Raw genomic sequence first — 26,259 nt, 5'->3', positions numbered from 1 at the left:
GAGGAATGCGGGAAGAGAAATTTCACATTGCTCATGGGTCAGGTCGCCGGTGGTCCCCCATTTCTTGCGTCACACATGCAGCGAGCTCGGGTGGTCAACAGAGCGGCGGCGGTAGCAGGCCAGGGAGGCCTCCAGCGTAGATGACTGCGGCATGCAGAGACAGCGACCGCGACCCCCGATGCCGCTGCTGTCGCCGCAGTGGCGGTTGATCAGTTGTAGGAGCGAAGGAAGAGCCAAGAAAGGTGGTTGCTGTGGGCGTCGGGGTCGGCTTTGAAGTTTCCGTACCCTTTGTCGCGGCGCTGGCAGACATGATATTCTTGGTCATCCGGGCTCGTAAAGAAGCGGGTGCAACCAAAGCCGCGCTTGCAGACATCCAGAGCCAACAAAACCAACATCACCATGGACCAGAGCTACTGTCGCACACGAAGGACCCGAACACGCCCTCGTCACCGCATATCTTATCTTCGCTGCCGCTGTATGGCATGACGCCGGCCATGGAGAAGCAGCATCGCGCGGTGCATGAGGCCGTGGCTTCACCTTTATCAATCAGCTGAGGGCAAGGCCGGAGGAGATGACCGTCGCGTCGTTCATGAGGCGCTGTCGGGGTCGCCAGGTGTTATTTCTATAACCTCTTTGTCCACTTGCACGTCACCAGTTAATGTTGTATCGCCAGACAGTGTGCACACTCAGAAGGCGCTGTTAGAACCAGGGGCGCGGAATCATTGGCTCAAGTGATTTCAGCAAGCACATGTTTCAGAACATCGGCCAGTCATGAAGAGTCGCATTGAGTTAATGTCGTTGAAATGAAAACCGGCGCGTGTTGCAACATGTTAATATTACGGTCTCCGCAATCCCATTGTGACGACAAGTACTTCTCCTGTGCGTCCGTGATCATCGTGAGGAATTACTATACCAACTCCGTGGAGCAAGAGCAACGACACAGGTGGGCCGTGATCCGGACAAAACAACCCGCGTTGAACCGTATCTAAATGCGAAGTTTAGTGTCAAGAACGGTTGTCGCATACTGTATGACGTGAGAAAATGCAATGGGTGAAGAAATTTTTTTTTTTTTTTTCTCTCCTTGTCGTGGAGATGAAAACTGGAGATTGGAGGCAACTCTTCCAGTTCGGCGAAGAGTCCGATGTGCTGAGGTAAAGCGGTGAAGAACATTTTGCAGACCCCAAGACCCTTCACATGAACTTTAAAGGTGCTGCGGACCTTCTTCGGGGCGTTGGTGGAGACGGCGGAAGATTGTGATCTTGAAGTTGCAGCGTTGTCAAAGCTGTTCGATAAAAAGTTGGCAATACTGTGGACGATAAATGTTTTTTTTTTGCATGTTTTAATGACGCAGTACGCGTAAAGCCCCTCTCCTCCGCAGACAATCAGATCTAATCTGTGTCGGGGTTGGTGTTTTCATGTCTCCATGGGCACATACGTATGGGCCGGATAGCGCTGGGAAACCATTCACATCATTGTTTGAAAGGAGCAAAATGGGGCCGGTGCCGTTGGTACGTAAGAAAGATGGCCTCCTTCTACTTTAGGACCCTTGCGGGGGAGCAGGGCAGATGCGATTGCCACTCAAAACATCCTCTCGTCCCCACGTTTGCGAAAGAACTGATGTCAATTGATAAGAGGTGAAGGGATCTACACTGCAATCCGCATGCGGTCTGTTATCTCGACATACCATGGTATATATCTCTTCTGTGCTGAGACTAATATTTCTTTCCTCTTTCCAAATTTGAACATGCGTCCCATCCAACATTTACGAATACATAGATACCTAGGTAGGTAGGTACCTAGGTAGTTCGACAATTCGTATAGTTGGTATATCCTGGGTGCATAGCGAAAGCCAAGTCGGGCGCCGGCTATTGCTTGTTTCTTTTTTATCATCTCTTAACAATTCTTAATATGTAGGGGCCAAGGACACCGTTGAACAAAAGCGGAAGATTGACCCGCTAAGCAATATGGTGAAGGCTTGCCGATGGTTTGCCGCGCAACCGGCTCTTGTTCGCCAAGATCGCCTTGGAAGGCATTAGCAAATAGGTGGCCCACGGGATGACCTCATAGGGTCCAACTTGGTGGGGTTCAGTTGCGGCTCTGACTGGGATTCTTGGTGGATTTTTGCGGTACTATAGTAGGATTGCAACTCCGCGGTCGTCATATTTGCTGGTTTTGTCAAGGAAAAGAAAAGTCATTTCTTACATCCAAGTCCTTTTGGCAAGCATTAATTGTCTCTCCTCTCCTCCGACAGTTACCGTTATAGAAATCCTCAACTGCCAAGATTCGCCGGACTCGAAACTCACAAGTCAACGCGCTGCAATTCATGTCATTTGTGGGGCTCTGGTAAAGATCTTCGCTTTCTGCGCCAATACCTCGGCCAAGAAATAATAGGCCCGCGACTCGTGACACATGCAGATCCTAGATATCTAATATCTTCCAACCATCCTGATCGGGTACCTTACCTGAATAGTAATGCTCAGCTTGATTAGTCTACAGGTTAGGTACCAACATGCGTCCGGTTGAAGCAGAAACCAAGACAACCAATAAAAAATGACTAGCACTAGCATAGTATGAATTTGGTTTCCGTTAGCAGGGGACCGGACAGTCCCCAAAAAAATAAAAAGAGCCATTAAAAAGAGGAAAACAAAAAAAAAAATATGGATGAACGGTGCTCCACGACGCCACATGGGTGCGTAATTAGCGGGGGCAGTAGGCAACTCCCAATCTTCGGGGTCTTGCTTGTAAAGAAATCTTGGTGTTGTGTATATAAGAGCAATGTCCACCCCAGGTCTAGGAGCACTTTCAGATCTGGAGAATAACCTTAATGTCTCCCTGACGTCCCTGACCCTCTTGTAGCTCAGGAAGGACGACTAGTGATAACGTCAAAGGAAGTCTATCACCATGGCCCCTCCAAAGTTTATGGGTATGTCCGGCCGTCCGTTGTCGACGGCCGTGTCAACGGTTGCGACAACAGGCTTTTTGTTGTTCGGCTATGACCAAGGGTGAGTTGCGATTTCATCAAAAAAAAAAAAAAAAAAAAAAAAAAAAAAACAGACGACGTACCGTGATGGAAGCAGGCGTACTAACTAGCCCACTTCCTCCGCAGTGTCATGAGCGGTATTATCTCCGCCCCCGCCTTCAACAAATTCTTCCCCGAAACGGAAAATAACTCCACGATGCAGGGCTTCGTCACTGCCATCTACGAAATCGGCTGTCTACTCGGCGCAATGTTTATCCTTGCTGTTGGTGACATTCTTGGTCGTCGCCGCGCCATGATCCTCGGTGCCCTCATCATGGGTCTCGGAGTTATCATTCAGGTTGTCACCATCAAGCCCAGCCCATCTCCCATCGCCCAGTTCATTATCGGTCGTACGATCATGGGTGTGGGCAACGGAATCAACACCTCCACGATCCCCACTTACCAGGCCGAGTGCAGTCAAACCTCAAACCGTGGTCTGCTGCTCTGTATCCAAGGTGGTATGATTGCATTTGGTACCGTCATCGCCTACTGGATTGACTACGGCGCCTCCTATGGCCCCGATGACCTGGTGTGGAGGTTCCCCATCGCTTTCCAGATCGTCTTCGCTCTCTTCATCTCCATCCCCATGTGCTTCCTGCCCGAGTCGCCCCGTTGGCTGCTCACTCACCAGCGGGTCCCTGAGGCCGACCGTGTCATTGCTGCCCTCCGTGGCTACGAAATTGACGGCCAGGAGACCATCACTGAGCGTGACCTCATTGTGGACAGCATCAAGGCCTCTGGTTTCTCTGGACAGAAGTCGACCCCTGTCAAGGCCCTCTTCACCGGTGGTCCTACTCAGCACCTCCGCCGTATGCTCCTCGGCTCCGGATCGCAGCTCATGCAGCAGATTGGTGGCTGCAACGCCGTCATCTACTACTTCCCTATCCTGTTCCAAGAGTCCATTGGGGAGACGCATGAAATGTCGCTACTCCTTGGTGGTGTCAACATGATCGTCTACGCTATTTTCGCCACCACCTCTTGGTTCGTCATTGAGCGCGCTGGCCGACGTAAGCTCTTCCTCATCGGCAGCATCGGCCAGTGTCTTTCCATGGTCATCACCTTCGCTTGTCTTATTCCAGGAACTACTTCGGCAGCAAAGGGAGCCGCCGTGGGTCTCTTCACTTACATTGCCTTCTTTGGCGCCACCTGGCTCCCTCTGCCTTGGTTGTACCCGGCTGAAGTCAACCCAATCAAGACCCGTGCGAAAGCCAATGCCGTCAGCACATGCACCAACTGGTTGTTCAACTTCCTGGTTGTCATGGTCGTGCCTATCATGATTGACGACATCGGTTGGGGAACTTACCTCTTCTTCGCCATCATGAACGCACTCTTCATCCCCATCATCTACTTCTTCTTCCCCGAGACCAAGCGCCGGTCGCTCGAGGAGATTGATGTCATTTTCGCCAAGGGTTTCTCGGAGAATACCTCGTACGTCAAGGCAGCCAAGGACCTTCCGTACTTGAGCGCCGAGGAGGTTGAGCGCGAGGCTATCAAGTATGGCCTCATCTCCGCCTCAGGCCAGGACGCGACCGGGACCGGTGCCAACGATGCTGCGCGTCGTAACAGCGAGAAACCTTATGAAGATCCCAGGAATAACAGCATTTGGGGAAATGGTAGCGATGAAGAAAGCCAAACGCGCAACACTTCGGTTGCCGAGCCATCAGGAGCCAACACCAACACCACTAAGCATGGTTAAGAGTTTCTTGTGCTGTCCAAGATGACAGTAAAAAAGAAAATACACGAAGGCGGCGGCACCCACTGCCTGGAAAATTTGCATTTATGAGATTCCCATTTTGTTTTTTTTCTGTGATACCAACCAAAAGAGCGGCTCCCTAGATGGGCATGTTTTGGGTGTTTTGGAAGCAGGTTAGATTGAATAGATCAATGAAGATTATAGAAGTCTGACAAACACAAATCGGATAACAATGCAATTAGTGAGCCTGTGGTCCGTATGTTTTTTTTTATTCAGCTGTGGTAGTCTGAGCATCTGTAGATCCAGGACTGACTGCAACAGGCTGCGTCGCCATTTATTGATCAATGATTGGCTAGAGAAAATTGCACTCATCCTCCAGCTGGCTTGAGAGGCTATTTCCGTAGTTGTTAAACCCTTGAACGCCTTTTACCATGCGGTCGGATGCCCGATCCAGCTTGATGAAACCGTCAACTCATCGGAAATTGCCTGTGCAATTGCCTTAACATATGCGAAGCGAAGATGGGAGGTATCCTGGATCACATCATATATGGCCCGTCATGCTTCCATATCGTCAAGGACCACAATCACTGACTTGAGCTTTGCTAGATCCTAGTTGTCGCTCAGCGCGTAAACCAGCGACATAGTCCGGTGCTTTTCGGATACTCTCGTCAAAGTCACTGACGACTTCGAGCATGCCCATCATATGCTTGAAGGCGAAACAAATGATTTGCGAAGATAACAGAAACGCCCTCCTGGATGAGGTAGGGGTCAGCATCATGTTCAGCATATTCGATTGTCTTGGCCGCCTGGGCTGTTAACAGATCAGAGTTGGCGTGCACGCAAAAGACCTCATAGCAACTCCAAGCAATACAAGTCGCGACAAGAGCAACTGGAGATCTTATGAAGGTCCAAGAGTAGGCCAGATCTGCTACCTTTTGGGGGAGAGGATCTCGACGGGGAGGCGACAGCAGTGGATCGATGTCTGTATCGATGACCTTGCGTCCGGGAATATTTGTATTTTCTTGTCATGGAATTGGCGAAGTCTTTATCAACCTCCTGTCTACACAGCGGCAGAACACAAAGGAAGGTATTGATATTGTCCCTGAACTTGCACAGGTTATCGCACAAGGTCTCGAGCATGTGCTCAGGGATAGCTCGTGTTGGAGGGGTAGCTCTCAAGTCGCCCTGGCACCCGTTATCCACGATTTGTATCAAAGGATCAAGCAGACCCGTTAGGTTTGACTGAGGCAAAATGCCTGCCTTGGGCTTGTCGAATAGTTATTGCAGCAGCAGTAGCGGAGTACACCTCCATGAGAATACAGACCTCTTTATCAATCACCTCAATGATCTGGCCGTGGTATTTGGGCATTGTTTTGGATGGTGAGAGACAAACGCTTGATAGCGGGAATGAAGAGGAGAATTAAGACGAGGCATAAGACGGCGACACCATTGGTAAATGCGCCAGCGAAGGGGCACCGCCAAGCCTTTTTGTTCCCGTCCAAAGTACTGTTAATCCGACGGTGCCAAGGTCTCAGAGCTGCAGGCGAGTGCCATCATCTGACCCAAGTCTTCGTTTGAGTGAAGGCAGTAAACAGATGAGTACATGAACAGCAAGACAGGAGCTTGAGCCTTGAAAATTTATTACATGCTCATCTGGTCAAGACATAACCGGTTGATTGAAACTGGGAAGTGTAGCATGACGCTCTTGGTATTTTGACATCCGTGTACCTATCGGTTTAGTAGCACATCCTCTGGACCCAGTGGGTTTGTGATGCGCTGGAAACGTCCTGTAGCGGACCTTCCCTGGTAGTTACCCCACTTCGTGTGCCAGGTGTGACCTGCCTGCTGTGTCGTTTCTTACAGTAATTATTTCTTTCCTTACCTAACTAAACCCTCGATGAACTGCACTTTTGTCAAATGCCCTCCAAGACCTAATGTCAATTGACCAAAGCTCCGTTCGTCATACAGAACCAAATCATGAAAGCGGTCTTGTCTCAGTGTCAAGGACAGACGCAGCAAACACTCCCAGCTCCACATCTACACAACGAGAGGACGCGTCGCTGCACTCGGCAGCCTGGCGACGCGATGAACTCCAACAAGAACTGCGCACCCTCATTTTCAAGACGGCTGCCACGGCCGCGCCTACCAGGCAATGTACGCCAGATGGACTAGCTGCTAATCAAGATGGAGTTTCTGCACTGGTCTCGCCATTGAGCGGCAACATTCACGATTCCGAGCAACAAACTGTCGAGTACATGCTCTGTCAAGGGCGTAACGCCGAGTATTTGGCAAACTACATTTCAGAGATTGCTCCCTGGCTTGATATGTTCGACAGTCACCGTGCTTTTGGAATACAAGTTCCACTTCTCGCCCGCTCAACGCCCGCGCTTATGTATGCCATGTTGGCGTTGTCTGCCAGGCATCTAGAACGCAAGGCAGCCAGCTCTGCAAACCAAAGCGTTACCGGGAACAGTAGGCCCAGGAGCAGTGGCTCACTCGACAGCTTAGAGCTCTACCAAGAGGCGATACGACTCGTTGGTCCCCTTCTCGAGGTCCGCGATTTTCGCGTTGTCCCTATTTGTACAATCCTTTGCGTCATGGAGATGATGTCGGTGAGCGCTCAAGGTTGGAGACAACATCTGGAGGGCTGTGCCGCTCTTTTTGATGCCTTTGGTGTTCATGGTTTTAGCGGTCAGCTCTCGCAGGCTGTTTTCTGGTGCTACGCCAGGATGGGTATGTTTGGACAAAGATCGGGGTGGAAACCAAAATTACCAGTTCCAACCCTGCTGACCTAACGCCTTTTATACAGACCTCTGTGGCGCTCTCATTTCTGACGGGACACAAAGCACCTTGGTGCCTCTCTCCCGATGGGCTCCCTCAGTGGCCATAGACAACGCTCAAGACGTGGCCGGGCTCTTTTGTGCCTCCAAGGATCCCGACATGCATGCTAACTACGCAGTCTATCTCTGCTCAAAAGTATGTGACCTCATTGCCAGCCGCACGCAGTTCGTCGAGCTAGGCAATGAAAACGGTTGTGATGACTCTGAGTACACCGCCCGATGGCTATGTTTGTGGACCGAATTGCAGAGATGGACTGACGAACGACCTGTCGACATCCTCCCCATCCAGGTCGTCGAGGCGTCAGAATCGTCCCCGTTCCCCCATGTCTTGTTTCTCCACTGGGCTGCAATTTCATCAACTCAACTCTACCACACAGCATGTCTTTTGTTATTAGGCATGTTGCCTTTAGCCGAACAGTGCCATCTTCCGAGGGGGCAAGTCGGCTCTCAAGTCTACCACGCCAAGCGCATATGTGGCATCTCGCAGACAAATCCCCATCAGGGCTGTTTGAACAATGCCATTCAGCCCCTTTGGTTGGCTGGGCGCCTTCTAAGCCATCCGGTCGAGCACAAGATCGTGGTTGAGCTCATCCGGGATATTGAAGCTACGACCGGTTGGGGCACGAGCTGGCGCATCCCAGATCTTGAGGTTGCCTGGGGTTTCCGTGCGGAATGAATTGGATCCACGGATGTGGAATCAACTTCTAAACTCGAAAATACTAGCCGCCGTGCTTATTTCGACATTCTCCGTCAATCTTGTGCGCGCTAATATGTGCATTCGAATTATTGATCGAACAGCCCACATTTAAAGCCAAGATTTCATGGCACCATAAATCCTCTTGGGCCCACAACATATTTTGGTTGCGTTGTCCGAAATCGGAATAAGAATCCAAGCCATGGTGTTTTCACTTTTGCCGTTATTTTATCCCGGACTCGACCCTTTCCTCGCTTACCTGTCGAGTCTGTTCCGGCTTTTCAATCAACGACATCAGCCCCTCTCCCCACCTAGGAAAACACAACACCCCGCTCGCCATGCCATACATGTCATCTCAGCCCAAGGTGCTCATTGCCGGCGGTGGAATCGGGGGGTTGAGCACGGCTCTCGCCCTACACGCCTCTGGACTGACGGACATACACATCTTCGAGGCGGCGGGAAAACTCACTAGCCTTGGCGTTGGTATCAATGTCCAACCTTCAGCAGTCCTCATCCTTCGGAACCTTGGCCTGCTACCCGAATTAGAACGAACTGGAGTTGTGACCCAAGAGCTCAACTTCTATAATCGACATGGCGACGAGATTCTCTCCGAGCCGCGTGGGATCAAGGCCGGATACGCCGTCCCTCAGCTATCTATCCATCGTGGCCACTTCCAAATGGTCTTGTTAGATGCAGTGCGGAAGCGCATTGGGGAGGACAGGATTCATCTGGGCCACGCGCTGGTCAACTTCCAGCAAGATGACAAGTCCATTACGGCCTTTTTTCAGCATGCCGAGAACACCCAAGGGGCGGTCCCGTCTATGACAGGTGATGTCCTTATTGCGGCTGACGGCATTAACAGTGCCACCCGCAAACTCCTGTACCCTGAAGAAGGCCCTCCCCGATTCTCTGGTCGCATATTGTGGCGCGGATGTATTGAGCGAGAGCCGTATCTTACCGGTGCCAGTATGGTCTGGGCTGGATTTGCCGATCAGGTGAGTCGTGATGCACTGAGAGGATGGCTAGTAGGCTAGCCTACCTTCCTCAACGAAGGTCATCTCTAATAAGCATATGTGTTCCATCTCACAGAAATTTATCGCATACCCAATAAGCGGCGAGTCGGCACGAAATGGAAAATCTCTCGTTAACTGGATTGCCGAACTCCGCGTACGCGACGACTCTGACCCTGACAAAACACCCCCGAAAGTTGATTGGACAAAGACAGTGCCCAAGGAGCGGTTCGCCGGGCCATTTAATGGCTGGAAATGCGGCGGGCTCCATATGGTAGAAGATCTGATTGCGCCTACGGAGCGCGTGTTCGAGTTCCCTATGTGCGATAGGGATCCAGTAGAGCGCTGGGCTTTTGGCAGAATTGTTCTCCTAGGGGACAGTGCCCATCCCATGTACCCAATTGGCTCGAACGGAGCGACACAAGCCATTATCGACGCCGAGACAATCACACAGTGTCTTGCTGGGACAGAGACGGAAAAAATACCCGAGGCGTTGAAGAAGTACGAAGAGATCCGGCTGCCTCCGACCGCAAAGATTGTGTACGCCAACCGAGCAAACGGACCTGATCATGTGTTGCAGCTGGCGGAGGAAAGGGCGCCAGAGGGCTTCAAGAATGTGTACGATGTTATCCCAAAGGATGAACTTGAGAGCATCGGGGCTAAATACAAGGCAGTTGCGGGTTTTGAGCTCGAAGCCGTTAACAAGAAGGCCAAGGAGACGGAAGAACTAGCAGCGAGATTTACGGAAAAGTGATTTGCTGGCTACATGGAAATTTCAACGGTGAAACTCTAGGTTGGCAATAGGAACACATTTCTTTTTTTTGCATCAGCCTATACCCTTATAGGCTTCTTTTCTTTTCGGCAATTTCATGAACAAAGGGGTTCCACCGGTCTAAAGAGCTTACTGACAAGCTCGGCAAATCCAGAAGGGATGGGTTCTTGGTTGAAGACGGGCCCGGCAAGCCGTTTTCAAGTTGGAGCCCAAATCTTCTGCAGCTCGTCGACAAACCATTCCGCAAGTGCCCGCCAACCCGTCCGCATTCCGGCCTCCTTAAAGCAGCGCACTATTCTAGCTTGCTGCGGCACATACGTCATAACTCTGGCGGCAACATACAAGGTGCTGAGAAGGCACGGGTCCCAATAAGCGTTAGAGCCGTTGCTGACAGCGATGGCGCATATGCGCCTGGCATGCCACAGTGATGAAGACCCCGGGGACAGAACCGGGACAGTACGTGGCTTGTGCTGTAGTAGAAGAAGCATGGCGGCGTGATAGACGCTGTTTGCGAGGGCGGCAGCAGCAGTTGAGAAGACGATGGTAGGGAAGAGTGCAGCTGTAGGGTCAGAGGTGGACATATCAAGGTCCAGGAGCGGGCGGAAGGTCTCACAGCGTGCGTCATACCATGCCTGAAGATCCCGAGTTTGTGTTCCCCATGATTGCGCAGGTGACTCATTAACGGATGTATGGGATGCGTTGCTATGGTTGTTTATGGAACGGGCGCAGAGCATAAAGACTTCGAGTGTCGGGTCACATGTATTTTGGCTACTGCTGCTGCCTATAGGCGGTGTAACGTGTTGAAGGTTTTGGGCTGAGAAAATAGGCTCTCCTGACACCAACGCTGCTGACAACAATAGGCGAAGGCGAAGAAAGCCAGCTTGTCTCCAGACATGGCTCTTGGTCAACGCTTGAGTGATGCAGGTTCCGTCATCGAATATGAGCATTGGCCAGTCAAGTGGTAGGCATGTGGCAAACTGGTGAGCCTTGTCCAGTGCATCAGCTACAAACTCGTCAAGATGAGTGGAGTTTGACACCGGCAATGAGATATCTTCGACGGTCATTTCGGCTACGCCCATTTTCGCCGACAAGGACAGTGTGAGTGCAATCAATGAATGGCACACTCGATTCGACTGCAAGGCGAGTCTGGGGACCACAAGGCCAAAGGTTTGCCCTTGGTCACACATGTCCAGCTAATGAGTTGATTCCTTAGCCGTTATACCTTACAGATTACAAGGAACGATATAAAGAACATAGTAGATAGACCTACCCACGGCGCGACATGATATCTGTAGTAAGTGAGCAACTGCAGAATCTTCATGTCGTCTAGCTTCTGCCGGAGTGAATCCAAACCCGGCGCATTTGCGAGGGGCTGCAGAGCTTGTGAGCTATTGTTGCGATTCCCTTCAAGATTGGTGGTCATTCGTGGTACTTCTGGAGGCCCGGTGTCGCTGGCACCACCAAGAGACACGAGCACCTCAAGCGCGGTCTCGTAGTCTGTGGTGTTTGGGGACGTCACACATGACGAGGCAAGCACCTCATTTGTCTCCGGGATGGCGACAAAGATGCCGAGTCCATGGGAATGTACACCCGTTGGCAAGCTCACATGGGCGCATGGAATACTTGATGGCGGCTGTGATGTATGAAGAGTGGAAACGCCGGTCTCTTGGGCTTCATGTTCGGCAGCTACAGGCGATGCCGTATGTGTCAGGCTGGACTTGGGAGAATGAACCTTGTCTTGTTTCGACCGGGCTCTACGGCGGCTCCCGGGCTCCAGGAACTAATGGCGGAAAGAGATAAAACTGTTAGTCGTGTCTTGACTTTCGACAATACTGAGCATGGCGCGGAAACTCTAGAAAAATAACAAGCGACAAGTACCTGAAGACGTGAATAAGACGGGGAAATGGCTGATGGAGACTGCAAATCTTCTGACGGCGAGATTGTCCTGTTGGGCGCAAAGGTGACGCCGGTAGGATATGTACATTCGACACCACTGACCGTACATCGCTGACATTTTGGCTTGGTCAAGTCACCTAGTTAAGATACGAAACGAATTGGCGTGATCAGTTATGCAAGCTGTGGACGAGCCAAGAGGAACAAATAAATTAACACCAGATGGCGATGAGGTACTAGTAAAATTCAGAAAAGAAGACATACATTTTCGTCGCTTCAGTTTGCACTGAGAGCAACCGGCTCGACTCCGCTTCTGCTTTTGCCTCTTTGGGGAACCCGAGGCGGCGCTTGCGGTTGCCACCCCAGGCGTCAGGGCTTCTGATTCATGATCCGAACCCATCCATCCCATCCGTGCGTGGATAAGGCTAGGTTCAGTGCTCTGATAGGGAAGTAAGGTGACAGGCAGGTAGGCCTGACTTGACGGGGGTGGGAAAGAAAAGAAACAAATGAATAGGGCAACATCTAGAACTAGAATAGAACTAGTAGCCTGCTCAGTCAGGGTTTTCTCAAAAAGCTCAACGCGGAGTGGATGTCATCAATTCATCGCCATAGAAAGCCAAGCGAGTGGAGACTTCTCCCCCCTCATCCCACCCCAACGACAGGGACAGGGTCCAAGATCTGAGATTCCCAAAAGGGTAATCCTAAGCACCACCAAATGGGGGGTCAATCCCCTACATGGCGCTTAGAAGCGACTCCTGAGGAACTGTAATCATGGGAGTACCCTTCGTGTCTGTAGTTTCTTAGTCTTTTTTTTTTTTACTATCTTTTATCATTTCAGTAGCATTTTCTTTTTTTCAAATCCTTCCTATCATATCTCAGTCCAACTCACCAAAGATACGTTTGTCCTTGGTTTGTCAAACGACGAGAGGGAGCCCTCGTACCGCATCGATAAAGAAACAGCACAAAAACCACCCAACATTCGCAAGCGAGGACCTTTTGAGATGGCATCGTCTGGGCGAGGCTCTACGGCTGTTCCCAGCCAAGGAAAGCCCCTAGATCTCCCACAGCTCCAGCCAGCAGAGGACCATGACATAGTTCTCAAGACCATCCGGATGTTGGTGGCGGACCTATGTCAGCAGTTTGGTGGTGGTCACCCTGGGTAAGATAAGCATCTTGTCTCCACGAATCCCGTCCTTCCAAACTCAGCTATGAACACAAGTGCTGATCGGCTGCTTCAAAAGTGGCGCCATTGGTATGGCGGCAATCGGAGTTGCTTTATGGAAATACGTGATGCGGTACTCGCCTGAAGAACCGGAATTTTTCAACCGCGACCGCTTCGTTCTGTCAAACGGTGAGTTTTTTTCAACAAGCTCTGGACTAGACTTGAGATCTTCATCGCATCAGAAGCTTCCTGTAAAGCTGACCCTTTGCTTTCCCATAGGACACACTTGCCTTTTCCAATACGTCTTCTTACATTTGAGTGGCTACAAAGCCATGACATTTGACCAGCTCAAGTCATATCACTCAAAACGTACAGATGCTCTCTGCCCAGGTCACCCCGAGATCGAGCACGAGGGCATCGAGGTAACCACAGGCCCGCTGGGACAGGGCGTGGCAAACGCCGTCGGGCTCGCCATGGCTACCAAGAACCTCGCCTCCACCTATAACCGACCGGGCTTTCCCGTTGTCGATAACCATACTTGGTGCATGATTGGCGACGCCTGTCTGCAGGAGGGCGTGGCCCTCGAGGCTATTTCTCTCGCCGGTCACCTGGCGCTCGACAGCCTGACTATCATCTACGACAACAACCAAATCACCTGCGATGGGTCTGTAGACCTGACAAACACCGAAGACGTCAACGCCAAGATGAGGGCGTGCGGGTGGCATACCGTGGATGTTGAAGACGGCTGCTTTGACATTGAGGGCATCGTCAGGGCTCTGGCTGAAGCGCGACAGGCCAAACATGGGAAGCCGACCTTCATAAACGTCCGGACTGTCATCGGGTTGGGCAGTGCCGTCGCCGGCAAGGCAGAGGCTCATGGCGCAGCTTTTGGGGCAGCCGATGTGGCAAACATGAAGCGCAGCGTTGGGTTCGACCCGGAACAGCACTTTGTCATCGGTGACAAGGTACGCGACTTCTTTGCCGAAATTCCCACGAGGGGTCACAATCTTGTCGCCAACTGGAAGGGTCTTGTTAGCAAGTATGCCGAAGCACACCCGGGAGTGGCCCGTGAGTTTGATAGGAGAACCAGGGGCGAGCTCCCGGAGAACTGGAGGGACCTTATCCCCAGGAGCTTTTCCGACAAGCCCACAGCGACGCGAGCTTCTTCCGGGTTGGTGCTTAACCCGATTGCCAAGGATATAAACTCGTTCATGGTTGGGACTGCAGATCTGACGCCGTCTGTTCACATGACATGGGATGGGATGGAGGATTTCCAGAATGTGAGTGTTGTCTTTATCTTGCTTCTCCTTGAATTTAAATAACCAGTCGACTGACACGAGACGCAAAAAACAACCATAGCCCAACATTCGGCCAACCTGCGGCATCAATGGCTCCTACAAAGGCCGCTACATTCATTACGGCGTCCGCGAGCATGCCATGTGTGCCATTTCCAACGGTCTCGCCGCCTTCAATCCGGGCACCTTTGTTCCGGTGACTTCGTCCTTTTTCATGTTTTACCTATACGCGGCGCCGGCGGTGCGCATGGGCGCCCTTCAGAAGCTGCAGGTGATTCACGCTGCCACGCACGACAGCATTGGCATGGGCGAGGATGGGCCTACTCACCAGCCCATTGAGCTGGCGACTCTGTTCCGCGCCATGCCAAACCTGCTGTACATGCGACCAGCCGACAGCGAGGAGACAGCGGGTGCCTGGGAGGTTGCCATAGCCGAACGGACCAGGCCGAGCATTGTCAGCACAAGCAGACACAAGCTACCGCAGTTGGCTGGCAAGTCAAGCCGTAAAGGCGTTGCCAGGGGCGCCTACGTTGTGTCGGAGCCAGCGGACGGCAAGGCAGACTTGACAATGCTGGGTGTTGGCGCAGAACTGTGCCTGGCCCTGGATGTGGCTGAGGCCTTGGCGGAGAGAAACGTCAAGGCCCGCGTCGTAAGCTTTCCTTGTTGGCGGCTGTTTGACGAGCAGCCTGTGACGTATAGGAGGGAGACGCTGCGGCGGCACGAGGGTATACCCGCCGTCGTCGTAGAGCCCTACGCGCCGAACGGATGGGAGCGGTATGCCGACGCCGGTGTATGTCTGCGGCGGTTTGGACACTCACTGCCGGGACCAGAAGCGTACAAGTACTTTGGATATGAGACGTCAAAGGTTAGCGAAAAGATTGAGGGGTATCTAAAGGGCTTGGAGACGGGAGAGTGGTTGAGGGGGGAGTTTGCGGACTTGCAAATTTGAGGGCCGTTGATTATTGATATAGACTGGTGAAATAGAGATCATACGTGCTATATGCACAGATACACAAGTCTAATGCCATATAGTTAGAGACATGAGAGTATCCTATGCAAATATACTATACTAATTACCTTATTCATTCCTCACGGACTGATATCCACCTCGTCCACAATTTGGACCTTGATACTCCCGTTTCTTGGATCACTGGCGAGGGTAAGCCCCTCGATTGCTTCTTCCAAAGGAAACACATGAGTAACCAGCTTCTTCAGGTCCGGGAGGATACCGCTTTCCAGACATGCAATCCCCGCCGGCCACGTGTCTCGATACCGATTGATGAAGCGCAGGTCGATCTCGGCCAGGCTCAGATGCATAAAGGGCAGATTGTTCATGATCGACTTGCCTACACCAATCACCATGACGACGCCGCCCCGTCTTGCCGTGTAGGCCGCCGTGCACACGCTGCTTTCGACACCCGTGCACTCCAGAACCACGGGCGGTGCCGAGTACTCGTCTGGGTCTGGCACCACACCACCCTTCAAGCCAAACAGGGCCCGGATACCCCTCGCATTGTCCTCGGGCGTCTGTGCAGGATCAACGCGGTACGTCTGGCACGACGGGACGAACTCTCGCGCAAACTCGAGCCGCCTGGGCTCCACGTCTGTGATGACTATGGGGTGTGCACCCGACGCTCTGGCCGCCGCCAACGCAATCAGACCAATGGGGCCTGCACCGCACACCACGGCTCCCCTGCCGAGGCTCAAGCCAGCGAGACGGATCCCGTGCAGCACGACGGACAGGGGCTCTAGCAGGGCGCCCTCGGCGTACGAGAGGCCGTCGGGCAGTTTGTGCAGCCACCGGGCCGGGTGGACCTTGTAGCGCTGCAGGGTGCCGTGGTAGGGATAGACACCAGCAAAGCAGACACTTTCGCAGAGGTTGTAGCGTCCCTCGCTGCAGAGGAAGCACTTGTTACAGGGGACGCCGGGCTCGATGGCGACGCGGTCGCCGGGCTTCAGGGTCGTCACGTCTGGGCCGGTCGAGAGCACGATGCCGGCTGCTTCGTGGCCTAGGATGCAGTCGCCCTCAACGACGAGGGTTCCGATAGCGCCGGTCTTCCAGAAGTGTACATCGGAGCTGTTTTTGGGGGTGAGTGAGATGGTTAGTGTTGGTTTTTTTTTTTTTTTTTTCTTTTTTTTTCCCCTTTTTTTCTCCCTCCCAAAGCCCAACACATATTGGGTTTGTATTTCCATATCGATATTACATACCCACATACACCAGTGCACTTCACATGCACAAGAACCTCGCCAGGTCCTGGTGATAGAATTGGTGCCTCGACTTGCTTGAGCTGATGGTCAGCCGTAACTTGCAGAGATGGATTCGGCAGGTGGGTCATGTTGGAGGTAAAAGATGAATGAAGTAAAGGAGGCGATGACAAAAGTCGGCAACTTTGTTAGGACAATATTTTTTTCCTCTCACTTTGACGTTTTTAGTTGAATGTATTCAAAGGTCTCTATTCAGTGCATAGATGTCAAAGCAAGGGAGAAATTATTACTCTGGCGCATCAGCAGCCTGAACAGCAAAAGCAAAGCACATCTGCAGCAACTCCATGTTAAAGCAAGTGCATCTAGACCAGACGTGCTTAAAATTTCCCAAATAGGCAGTTTCCGGAATTAGCCTAACGCCAGCCCAGTGACAGTAACCCCGCACATAAAATCTCCGACCAGGCCGAACCCCTGCTGCTGCCAACCCTCATCCTCATACGGATAACACTGCACTGCACTGGCCTTTCAACTCTCTGAAAAGCCCTGCATGGAATCCCCCACCGCTTCTACTGCTTCTTTTGCACCACCCTTCAACTCCACGTTCGTGGCTTGTATCAGCACCCGTCGGTAAGTCGTCAGCGCGGGGCTTCCGTTGTCGGTGACCTCGAGGATCAAGTGGAGCACCTGACCCTTCGCCAACGCTTTTCTTGACAGCATCTCGCAGCAGCATTTTTCTGGACCAGGTAAAGTCACCTCCACCACCTTCCCCTCGCCGTCAACCGGCTTGACCTGCAGCTCCGCCACCTCGGCTTCAACCCACCATTGAGTAGCAGTGGGGTCACGGTAATGCCAATATTTGAAGGTGAGCTGGTCGCCGTCTGGGTCGTAGCTCCTGCTTGCGTCTAGCGTTATAGTGCTCCCCGCCTCGGCTGAAATTTCCACCGGCGAGGGTCCGACGCTGTCGCCGATGTAAACCACAGGTGCGTGGTTTGCCCTGCCAAAGTCTTCTTTCATCGTCCACTGAATCCGCGCCGCAAAATCATTCTGGAAAGCGTCCCGCCACCTCCACACTGTCGCCTGGCTACTCCTGTAGGCCCTGCCATCCTTGCCAGCCGCTCTGTCTGTGACGTCGGCGTAGTGTTTTCCACCCTCGGGCCCTGCATCAACGAGTCCGTACCGCCCGCCCCATGATCCATATTCGGGGTGCTCTGAAACCCCAAGCCCGTTCTGGATCAGGTAGAGAAAGGTTGGAGTATCGCCCTCGGGAATGAACATAAAGTCTGGGTACGCGCTGCCCAGTGGTCCGATCTGAATGTTTTCCTTGATCCACTCCTTGGTTATCTTTGTGGCGTCTGGCCCGCCCCTGTCGAAGCCGTAGTAGGCGTCACCGCTGATGCCCGTCCACGCGGCTGTCCCATAGCTGCACCATGCATGGACCGACGCGATGTACGTCACATCCGGAAATGTCCGCCGGATCCAGGCCGCGCTGTCATCCTGATCCGAGATGGCGTAGACGCGAAGGCGTGAGCGTAGCAGCGCGGCGTCCGGACGAGAGCGCGTGTGGAAGAGCGCCTCGGCCAGCGTATTTGCGCCACCCCAGAGGAGCACCCAGAGAGGACGCGGATCTACAGCCGAGGCTTCGAGCCGGGATACGAGATGTGCACCGCCGGGGCTTATGGGGACATTGGGGCCTATCGCTACCATTCCATACACCTGTGGGTGGGTTGTGTCTGTTCAGTGTGATGCCTTTTCTTTTGCGTGGGGAGACCGTTTTGTAAGGGGCCGAGAGAAAAAGTCTAAACACTCACGGTAGGTCCGGACCGAACCAGCTCTCGGAAGTAGTCGGCTGGCGGGTAGGGATGATCACTATGCACATGCTTGTTGAGATTGCCGACGACGCCGGCGTATGCGTCGATTATTTTGAGCATATCTTGAGGGCAAGTCCGGTTCTTCATCCAGTTCGAAGTGCAGGCCACCAGCCCTTCTGTGTCGAACTGGTTAGAGTATAGCAGATATCGGCATAGTGACTCGGCATCGTCAGGCTCGTTTGATATGTCCGAGACGATATAGACGCGTGGTTTGGAGGGGAAAGTCTGGAGGTTACTGCTCGCTGAGGGTGACATTTTGGCGAGTTGAAGGGTTTTCTTCTTTTTTTTTTTCTTTTTCTTTTTGGCGAAGCGAGGGCTTTCTCAATGAGGTGCTTACTGGAGTGTGTGACGTCTGTGGGAATACCTGTCGACCCTTGACAGTTACCTCCCTGCTTAAAGTAAGGTAACCTGAGGTGATGTGAGGTAAGCGAGGTGGGATACTTTTTGATCCTTGGCTCTCAACAATAGCAAGCGAAATCCATCAAACTCTCCAGTCACAGTCCAGGCCGGACGAATACCGGGTATAATACTAAGAACCTGACTTGCCAAGAACACCTAATCTCCCTACTTACCCACCTAGCTAAGGGACAGACGAACAATAGCAGAACTGGTTCTATTCTAGTTCTTGATTGCCAACTTAGGAAATCATAGCCACGAAGCCCCCACGCAACACTTGTTATGATGCCCCATGGATCCATCCATCCATCTCCTGACTCGATTCATGTATTCATTCAGCTCTGCTTGCTCTTTGGGAAAACTCGTCTCCATACCCCATACTGCAACCCCAGACTTTTTTCCCCGCACGGAGAATTGAGCAGCTCGCTAACATTATCATGGCCATTGTGTGGGTATCTCGGTAGCTGAACCACTTGGGCAAGTGGCTCCCTTGCCGACCTGATGGGTGAACTTGGCCGAATAAATACCGAACGCGGGGACGCTTGCAATGACTGCATGGTTGATCCAGTTCTCGTCTTCATCCCATCCCTTTTCAGTTCACCTCTTGTCATCCAGACGAACCCCATTCGTCTGAATATAGTGAAACCAAGTCGGGATGGCAGCCCACAAGCAGGAAGACGACTTTACCATCGAGCAGCGCCTAAGCAATGCTCAAGAGGATGCCGCCGATGCGACCGAAAAGGAACAGGCCCAGCTCGCCGGCCTGGCAAATCAGCAAGAGCACGACCTCGGGAAGAGGGCGTCGTTGAAAAAGTATCCCATCTCTTGTTTGTGGTGCGCCTACGCCGTGTGGTTGGTCTTGCTTGTCAGCTTCGAGAACCAGGCGGCCGGCAATATCTTGGGCATTCCAAGGTTCCGTGAAGATTTCGGCGCCCCATTCAATGGCGACTTTGTCATCCCGGCCAACTGGCAGTCTGCTTTCAGCGGTGCACCCATCGCCTCGTAAGTCTTCTTGTTGTTCCATGTTGCAGTATTATGCCGTTGCTTGACGAACCTAGAAAGCTAATACAAGAGTTATCGATCCATGTAGTCAAATCATAGGAGCGCTGGGAGGCGGCGCGCTGGCCGACCTTATTGGACGCCAACGTGTGGTGATGCTCGCCTTAGTGATCACCTACGCAGCGGTTACACTCGAGTTCGTGTCAACGACCAATGCCATGTTCTTTGGTGGCAAATTCCTCAACGGCTTCGCCATTGGTTTCCTGCAGTCGGTGACTGTGACTTATATCGGCGAGGTAAGCAGACACACATGTTGCATAGAGTGGTAGGTATATCTATTTGGATGGTTAAAGCCTAAAGCTCACGGGCACACGCACACACAGGTCACTCCACTTGCCCTCCGTGGCTTCTTCACATGTCTTTCTGCCGCAAGCTACACATTAGGCCCCCTCGTCTGCGCCTTGATCGTCAACGACACGGGAACTCTCCCTACCCGCTGGGTAAGCACTAGCCCTGAAACCTACTTCTCAACCACTGACGACTAACTCTGGATATATAAAAAAAAAAAACAAGGCGTATCGCGCCATCTTTGTGGCTCAATACGGCTTCGCAGCGTTCGCGACGGTCGGCGTGTTCTTCATGCCCGAGTCTCCCTGGTGGTTGGTTAGCAGGGGCCGTGATGATCGCGCGCTGGAAAATCTCTCCAAGCTCGGCCACAGAGGAGAAGAGGGTCAGAAGAGGTTGGCAATGATGCAGCAGACCCTGAGAGAGATAGCCAAGGAGACGGCAGGCACCTCATATCTCGACTGCTTCCGCAAGAGTAACCTCCGCCGGACCGTCATCAGCATCGCGCCTCTTTGCATCCAGGCGCTATCGGGCATCACGTTCGCAGCTTCATACTCCACCTACTACATGCAGACCGCGGGCTTCAGCACCCAACTCAGCTTCCAGCTACAGATTGTCCAGCAGGTCCTGTCGCTGCTGGGCAACGTCATGTCATGGTTCCTCATCGACCGCGTGGGCCGGCGCGCCCTCACGTTTTGGGGCCTGTTTGTTTTGACGGCTGTTCTTTTCGTCATGGCTGGACTCGCCGTAGCAGGAAGCCCAGGAGCCATCAAAGGCACCGTGGGTCTGATACTGGTTTACTGCTGGTGGTACAACGTCACCATCGGTGCGACGGCCTACACGATCCTATGCGAGGTTTCCACTAGCAGATTGCGTGTGAAAACGATCGCAATCGGGTCTTCGGCCCAGGCGCTGCTCAACATGATGTGGAGCTTTGTGCTACCTTACCTCTTCAATCCAGACAAGGCCAACCTCGGCGCCAAGATAGCCTTCATCTTTGGCGGGCTGGCCGTGATGTCATTGGTGTATGTTTGGTTCTGCCTGCCCGAGACAGCCGCGCGGACATACGAGGAACTGGACGAAATGTTTATCAAGGGCGTGCCTGCGAGAAAGTTCAAAACTTACAAGCCTGATGCGGAGATACGTGGCGAGAAGGCAAAGGCTAGGATGAGGTGATTTTTAAATGGGGGGTTCGTGTCATTGCCTTTTGACGGTTTGTTTGTTGTTTGTTTTGGAGGCTGTATTGATCTCCAGAATACAAACCTTCAATTGGCTGGATCAAACCTCGCTTAAGGAAAGCTGTGTGGAATTGTTTGTATACGTGTACCAGACCAAGCAAGATATTCCTGGCCGGAGAAAAAAAAAACATAATAAGAAACAAAAATAAAAGTCTTGTCAGACAATAGCACAACTTAATAACACACCGAATACTGGAATACTATTTCGTAGATTAACTATTCTATCTAGAGCTAAATGCTTACTCGCAGCGCAAGAAGTTGCTTCCTCATGCAAATGCACATCATTGGTTTAGCTTAGTACCTTGGCATCGGGCCCGCCCGACCAAAGGTGTTGGATCCAAACAAATGGTAACGAGAACCGAAACAAGCAAACCAGTTTTTTGCTTTTTTTTTCTTCCTTTTTTTCTCCAAGAAAGATTAAAGAGGTCACGAGGAATATGGGTTTTGGGTACACTGGGCCAAGTGGGCTACTTATGAACTTTGGCAAGCTGAATCGATTGATGCAAACCTGCGACGCTGTCGGTCCCACCCCCACAGTAACTAGATAGATCGAACCACGCGCCAAGAATTGACGGCAGCGGAGGCGGGAACCAAACTTTGTGGAAGATTTTGAAGCCGGGTGGTGCGACTTGGCCTTTTTTTTTTCTTTTTTTTCTTTTTTTCTCTCTCTCTCTCTACTGGTTTGCATATTTTACGCAAGATAAAATATGTGATAACCCGCATTGTGGGTGGCAACGTGATGAGTGAATGGCATGAACGGACCGGATGAGGAAATTGAAGTTGATAGACAAAACACAAACACATACACACAGACATACATACCTCTACATCCCGTGCACAACACCACTTGTCTTCCTTGGCCTTTATGCACTAAAGTTTTGTCTGACAGCCCAAGTATTTTTATAGTGATATGCTATGCTACAGTATTACCTGTTATCGCCATCCACTTCCAAGGTGGAGGCATGGTAAAGTATGAAATAAATAGATATCATCTGTAAGCAGGCGGGTAGATACTACGTCGTATTTCAGTAACCGCCAATCTGTATCGGATGAAAATGTTGGCAGACACACACACTCTCTCTTCTCACTCTCTCCCTGCCAAGGTCGGTAGCTAGATACAGTGGATACATATCTTACAAAGTATATACCTTACTGTACTTAGTTGATCGGTTCTGCATGCATCACAAGAAGAATCTAGTTCTAGATCTAGCTCTAGTACCGGAAAGGAAACGCAATCGCACGGGTACTTGCTATCCTTTCTTACCTTACCCTACCAAGCCTACCTAGGCAGGTACATACCTCACCTTGGCTGGAGCTGATTTTCGTTCGTGGTTAAGACTTCCTTCCAGAAGAGGTCTTTGGGGTCGGATCAAGTTTCAACGGTGGGGACCGTGCCCTCTGCCATCTTGTCAAGCATGTTTCGTATTTTTAGACGCTCTTGGCGACCGTCTCATACCTCCCTCCAGAAAAGAAAAAAAAAAAAACACCTCAAAGGCCGCCCCACACCATGGCTTGTTGCCTTTCCTCGTGGTAGGTGCGGGTCTTGCGGGTCTGCCGGGTGCCACGCCTGCGTCTTGAATGCGTGCATGCACAAAAATCGCACGGGTGAAAAGCCCCTTGCAGAACCCCAAGAACCCCACTGATCACCGCTTCCCACCACCCCCAGCACAAACCTGGCCCAGCGACTGGTCCGTTGAAGCCTCCAGTATCCTTTCGGTACGACTAATATTGGCTGACGGCTCTGACTTCCCTATAGCACTCGCCAAAACAAGTAAAAATTCTGTATCTTTGTCGTCAAAAGCTCCCCCAAAAATGCCTTAGTCGGGGTCCGGTACCTAGGTATGGCCGATGTCACCTCAACGGCCCCAGTCGTGACATAAACGGTGTAGTATTAGGACAAGGGCTGGTTTTTGATTTATCATGTCGGCGACTATGATTCCACATGCAAGATGTGCTTGATTGCCTTTTGACCCTTTCCCGCTTTTTTTTTCTTTGGTCTTTTGTTCACTTGTTTGCTTCCGTCGCAATCTCATGATCTCCTGCTTGCCTTTCGAACAGTTCGACGGCAGCTGGTTTGCGGTTATTGTTTTTTGTTGTTGTTTTTTTTCGTTACTATTATTAATTTCTTTTCTTTTTTGGTCTTCTCATCTGTCTGTTGGTTGGTTTCAACTCGACTTTCAGTTGGGAGGCCTTTTCACACGGTTCGTAAGGTATCGATCGATTAACTCTTGATCGCATAGGTCAAGTTGCTATCATGCGCCGCTTGTGAAGCTTCACTTCTCCTTTGGTGTGGTCCTCATTTTCTTTTTCTTCTCTTTTCAGGGCCTACACTTAGACCTGCGCTGGGACGCAATATCTTCTCTATCTTCACCATTTATTTTGTCTTTTTTTTTATTTCGTATCTTTTATAAACAATCTTTCCTCGCTTTTGGGAAAAAAAAAGACGCAGATTGACAAGATGTGGTGGGTTGCGATCCTATCCTATGGTGGTCTGTGGACACAAAAGAAAACGAGATAATAGGAAATGAATAGTCGGTTTTCTTTTTACTGACATGACGGACTTGACCTGGTAAACAGGGGATACGGAAGACAACCACGCAACCAGGCCGAGCTCCTAGCCGACCTCACCCGCCGGGACCCTGGTGGTGATCTGGAAACCCGCTCCGGCTCCTCCAGGAGCTCTGCCAGCAACGCCATTGCTAGAGCCTTCAACCGAATGCAACGGAGGGCGCCAGAACAGGATGTATCTGAAGCCGCCATACGACCTTCAGTGCCGGTGGTCATCCCTGGGGGTTTTTTCAACCCGATCCCTGGGTCCGCCGCCAATGTCATTATCATTACCATTCCTGGATTCAAAACCATCCCTCCCAGCGGCTCCTCCTCTGCTTCGGCGACACCAACCGTCTCTTCACGATCCTCGAGTCCAACCGTAACTTCTTCAACCCCGCCAATACAAACCGCTGCACCACCGTCGCAGCCGCCAATACAAACTGCTGCACCATCGTCACAGCCTCCAAGACAAACCGCTGCACCATCATCAGAGCCTCCAACCCAATCTGGATCTGGATCAACCATACCGCCGGTTATATCATCGGCACAGCCAACTCCGCCACCTACCGAAAACGTGCCAGCAGTCTCTAGCCAGCTACCTTTTAGCAGCATCTTATCGACCAGCAATGTAACGGCTGCTCCGAGCGAGACGGGCGGGGCTGCCGCCTCACCGGGCAGGGAGGCCTCCACGGACGGTCGATCCGCCAACAATGGATCGCGGCAGATTGCCATCCTAGCCGGTGCCATTGGTAAGATTATGTGTTTTCTTTTATTGATTTTTTTTTCTGCACGCTGATGGAAAACAACCAGCCGTATCTTGAGACCTGAGACTAACCAAAACCCAACACTTTCAGTTGGTGTCATGCTCTTGGCAGGCCTTGTGGCAATGCTATGCATACGGAAAAGAAACAAGGCGAAAGATGCTCGCAAATCTCAAGCTAGCGCGCTGCCAAAGCACACAAAGGCCGGTTCCATCTCGGGATCTATCTCATACCCAGTCCAAGAGGGAGGCAACTCGGGCCCCTGGGCGCCACCGCTGAGAAAGCCGACCAATGTATCCTCTAGGGGTGCGCCGATGGCAGCCGCCGACTGGCCAATGGGCCGCCAGTCCATCGACCGCAACTCGATGGAGGAAGGGTCACTCGATGATAAGCAGTACCTTGCCTACCAGAACCTAGTCGGTAACGCCGAATACCAGATCACGCCTCCGCCAGTAGCCGCACAGGACCGGACATCACGAGCGCCCGGTTCGCGGGATACTCGATACCTGTCCGCTTCGTCCGCCGACCCTTACGAGCAGATCAACGGACGTTACAGCGAGTGGCCGCCAATGCCTCCCGTCCCGAACGCCGACGGTGGCGGTGGCGCGCAGAACGAAGGCACAGTCCCGATAGGCTACGCGCAAACGACCGAGCCACTGCCGCCGCAGCAGCCTCGCACCCTGGATCAGTATCCCCAGACAGCTAGAATCAACCAACACTACTCCGCGGTGGAGAGAGAAATGCTTACGGTGTCGTACCACCAGCCGGGGGCTCAGCGTGGTTCAATAAGCCCACCCAGCCCGTTGTTCTTCAAGCTTGATAACCAGGGAAATCTTGAGCCCGAGAGCAGGAGGTAACTAATTTGCGACAATTTGTTGTAAACCAACTGGGGGTTTTTTTTTGTTTGGCTGAACGTTTATACCAACTTCTTTTATTTCTATTTTGTTCATGAGATCAATTTCTATTTTATTCCATTTACCCATCTGCTCTGGAAAAGCGGCTCATGAAATACATACACGATACAGGGGCGGCTTTCACCCGCCAGTCTTGTAACAACACCCACTTTCCTATAGATACCACGGTCCTTTCTCGCCACACGGCACTTCACATCTGGCGTTTCTTTTGGTACAACAGTACAGTCTGAAACCGCAGCGATGTTGAGGTCACAATACCCATTATTTTACATAGAGTTTCTTTTTATTAAATAAATGTTTATGACAAAGTTTTTGTTACGTGTTGCCCCAAAAGCCACTTGAGATAAAAGCCGATTCATTTTTTTTTACTTGACTGAAGCATCCCAATCTTTATACTTCAGACACGAGATCTGTTGCTCATCCAAACGGCCTCATTCGCTGTAGATCATGATATACCCCAATCTGTTGTTTTCGAACGGGACTGAAAAAACTACCTCCTTCACCCCCGAGCCTGCTCAGCTTTGCTTGTATATTCCCAGCCCCTAACCAGCTTTACCGACATGCTTTCCAGCCACGGCTGGCAGACCAGATGAGCGGGATCTTCG

General features: G+C 51.8%; 13 protein-coding genes across 13 annotated transcripts; 9 read left to right on the top strand and 4 right to left on the bottom strand.

The window, feature by feature from the left end:
* Positions 1-33: 33 nt before the first annotated feature.
* On the top strand, positions 34-735 carry PgNI_12427 (uncharacterized protein; the record flags this gene model as incomplete). Its single annotated transcript, XM_031132377.1, has 3 exons — positions 34-136; positions 220-515; positions 556-735. 3 exons carry the CDS (start codon positions 34-36, stop codon positions 733-735), a joined length of 579 nt encoding a protein of 192 aa, XP_030976083.1.
* A 2,166-nt stretch (positions 736-2,901) lies between these two features.
* PgNI_12426 (uncharacterized protein) lies at positions 2,902-4,715 on the top strand (the record flags this gene model as incomplete). The annotated part of the gene is made up of 2 exons (XM_031132376.1): positions 2,902-3,002; positions 3,107-4,715. 2 exons carry the CDS (start codon positions 2,902-2,904, stop codon positions 4,713-4,715), a joined length of 1,710 nt encoding a protein of 569 aa, XP_030976082.1.
* Positions 4,716-5,283: 568 nt separating this feature from the next.
* On the bottom strand, positions 5,284-6,098 carry PgNI_12425 (uncharacterized protein; the record flags this gene model as incomplete). Its single annotated transcript, XM_031132375.1, has 2 exons — positions 6,037-6,098; positions 5,284-5,418 (listed from the first exon to the last, which is right to left on the bottom strand). The coding sequence occupies exons 1-2, from the start codon at positions 6,079-6,081 to the stop codon at positions 5,284-5,286; spliced, it is 180 nt and encodes a 59-aa protein (XP_030976103.1). The 5' UTR covers positions 6,082-6,098.
* Positions 6,099-6,646: 548 nt separating this feature from the next.
* On the top strand, positions 6,647-8,228 carry PgNI_12424 (uncharacterized protein; the record flags this gene model as incomplete). The annotated part of the gene is made up of 2 exons (XM_031132374.1): positions 6,647-7,445; positions 7,522-8,228. 2 exons carry the CDS (start codon positions 6,647-6,649, stop codon positions 8,226-8,228), a joined length of 1,506 nt encoding a protein of 501 aa, XP_030976084.1.
* PgNI_12422 (uncharacterized protein) lies at positions 8,017-12,500 on the bottom strand. The gene is made up of 5 exons (XM_031132372.1): positions 12,186-12,500; positions 11,907-12,061; positions 11,299-11,808; positions 9,334-11,221; positions 8,017-9,239 (listed from the first exon to the last, which is right to left on the bottom strand). The coding sequence occupies exons 1-4, from the start codon at positions 12,328-12,330 to the stop codon at positions 10,226-10,228; spliced, it is 1,806 nt and encodes a 601-aa protein (XP_030976079.1). The 5' UTR covers positions 12,331-12,500; the 3' UTR covers positions 8,017-9,239; positions 9,334-10,225.
* On the top strand, positions 8,585-10,010 carry PgNI_12423 (uncharacterized protein; the record flags this gene model as incomplete). Its single annotated transcript, XM_031132373.1, has 2 exons — positions 8,585-9,241; positions 9,336-10,010. 2 exons carry the CDS (start codon positions 8,585-8,587, stop codon positions 10,008-10,010), a joined length of 1,332 nt encoding a protein of 443 aa, XP_030976102.1.
* Positions 12,501-12,922: 422 nt separating the features above from the next.
* PgNI_12421 (uncharacterized protein) lies at positions 12,923-15,327 on the top strand (the record flags this gene model as incomplete). Its single annotated transcript, XM_031132371.1, has 4 exons — positions 12,923-13,080; positions 13,163-13,272; positions 13,363-14,363; positions 14,443-15,327. 4 exons carry the CDS (start codon positions 12,923-12,925, stop codon positions 15,325-15,327), a joined length of 2,154 nt encoding a protein of 717 aa, XP_030976081.1.
* Positions 15,328-15,467: 140 nt separating this feature from the next.
* Positions 15,468-16,714, bottom strand: PgNI_12418 (uncharacterized protein; the record flags this gene model as incomplete). Its single annotated transcript, XM_031132368.1, has 2 exons — positions 15,468-16,455; positions 16,587-16,714. The coding sequence occupies 2 exons, from the start codon at positions 16,712-16,714 to the stop codon at positions 15,468-15,470; spliced, it is 1,116 nt and encodes a 371-aa protein (XP_030976106.1).
* Positions 15,739-16,200, top strand: PgNI_12420 (uncharacterized protein; the record flags this gene model as incomplete). The annotated part of the gene is made up of 2 exons (XM_031132370.1): positions 15,739-15,764; positions 15,810-16,200. The coding sequence occupies 2 exons, from the start codon at positions 15,739-15,741 to the stop codon at positions 16,198-16,200; spliced, it is 417 nt and encodes a 138-aa protein (XP_030976080.1).
* On the top strand, positions 16,312-16,665 carry PgNI_12419 (uncharacterized protein; the record flags this gene model as incomplete). Its single annotated transcript, XM_031132369.1, has 2 exons — positions 16,312-16,467; positions 16,600-16,665. The coding sequence occupies 2 exons, from the start codon at positions 16,312-16,314 to the stop codon at positions 16,663-16,665; spliced, it is 222 nt and encodes a 73-aa protein (XP_030976105.1).
* Positions 16,715-17,108: 394 nt separating the features above from the next.
* PgNI_12417 (uncharacterized protein) lies at positions 17,109-18,706 on the bottom strand (the record flags this gene model as incomplete). The annotated part of the gene is made up of 2 exons (XM_031132367.1): positions 17,109-18,296; positions 18,392-18,706. The coding sequence occupies 2 exons, from the start codon at positions 18,704-18,706 to the stop codon at positions 17,109-17,111; spliced, it is 1,503 nt and encodes a 500-aa protein (XP_030976112.1).
* Positions 18,707-19,502: 796 nt separating this feature from the next.
* Positions 19,503-21,367, top strand: PgNI_12416 (uncharacterized protein; the record flags this gene model as incomplete). The annotated part of the gene is made up of 4 exons (XM_031132366.1): positions 19,503-19,849; positions 19,938-20,142; positions 20,230-20,346; positions 20,420-21,367. The coding sequence occupies 4 exons, from the start codon at positions 19,503-19,505 to the stop codon at positions 21,365-21,367; spliced, it is 1,617 nt and encodes a 538-aa protein (XP_030976115.1).
* Positions 21,368-23,477: 2,110 nt separating this feature from the next.
* Positions 23,478-25,962, top strand: PgNI_12415 (uncharacterized protein). Its single transcript, XM_031132365.1, has 3 exons — positions 23,478-23,892; positions 24,007-24,728; positions 24,834-25,962. The coding sequence occupies exons 1-3, from the start codon at positions 23,888-23,890 to the stop codon at positions 25,595-25,597; spliced, it is 1,491 nt and encodes a 496-aa protein (XP_030976113.1). The 5' UTR covers positions 23,478-23,887; the 3' UTR covers positions 25,598-25,962.
* Positions 25,963-26,259: the final 297 nt, after the last annotated feature.

This window comes from Pyricularia grisea (assembly GCF_004355905.1).
Source record: "Pyricularia grisea strain NI907 chromosome Unknown Pyricularia_grisea_NI907_Scaffold_12, whole genome shotgun sequence".
In the NCBI taxonomy this organism is placed as follows: domain Eukaryota; kingdom Fungi; phylum Ascomycota; class Sordariomycetes; order Magnaporthales; family Pyriculariaceae; genus Pyricularia; species Pyricularia grisea.
The sequence above is the reverse complement of the archived record's forward strand: the minus strand, read 5'-3'. Positions and strand labels throughout refer to the sequence as shown.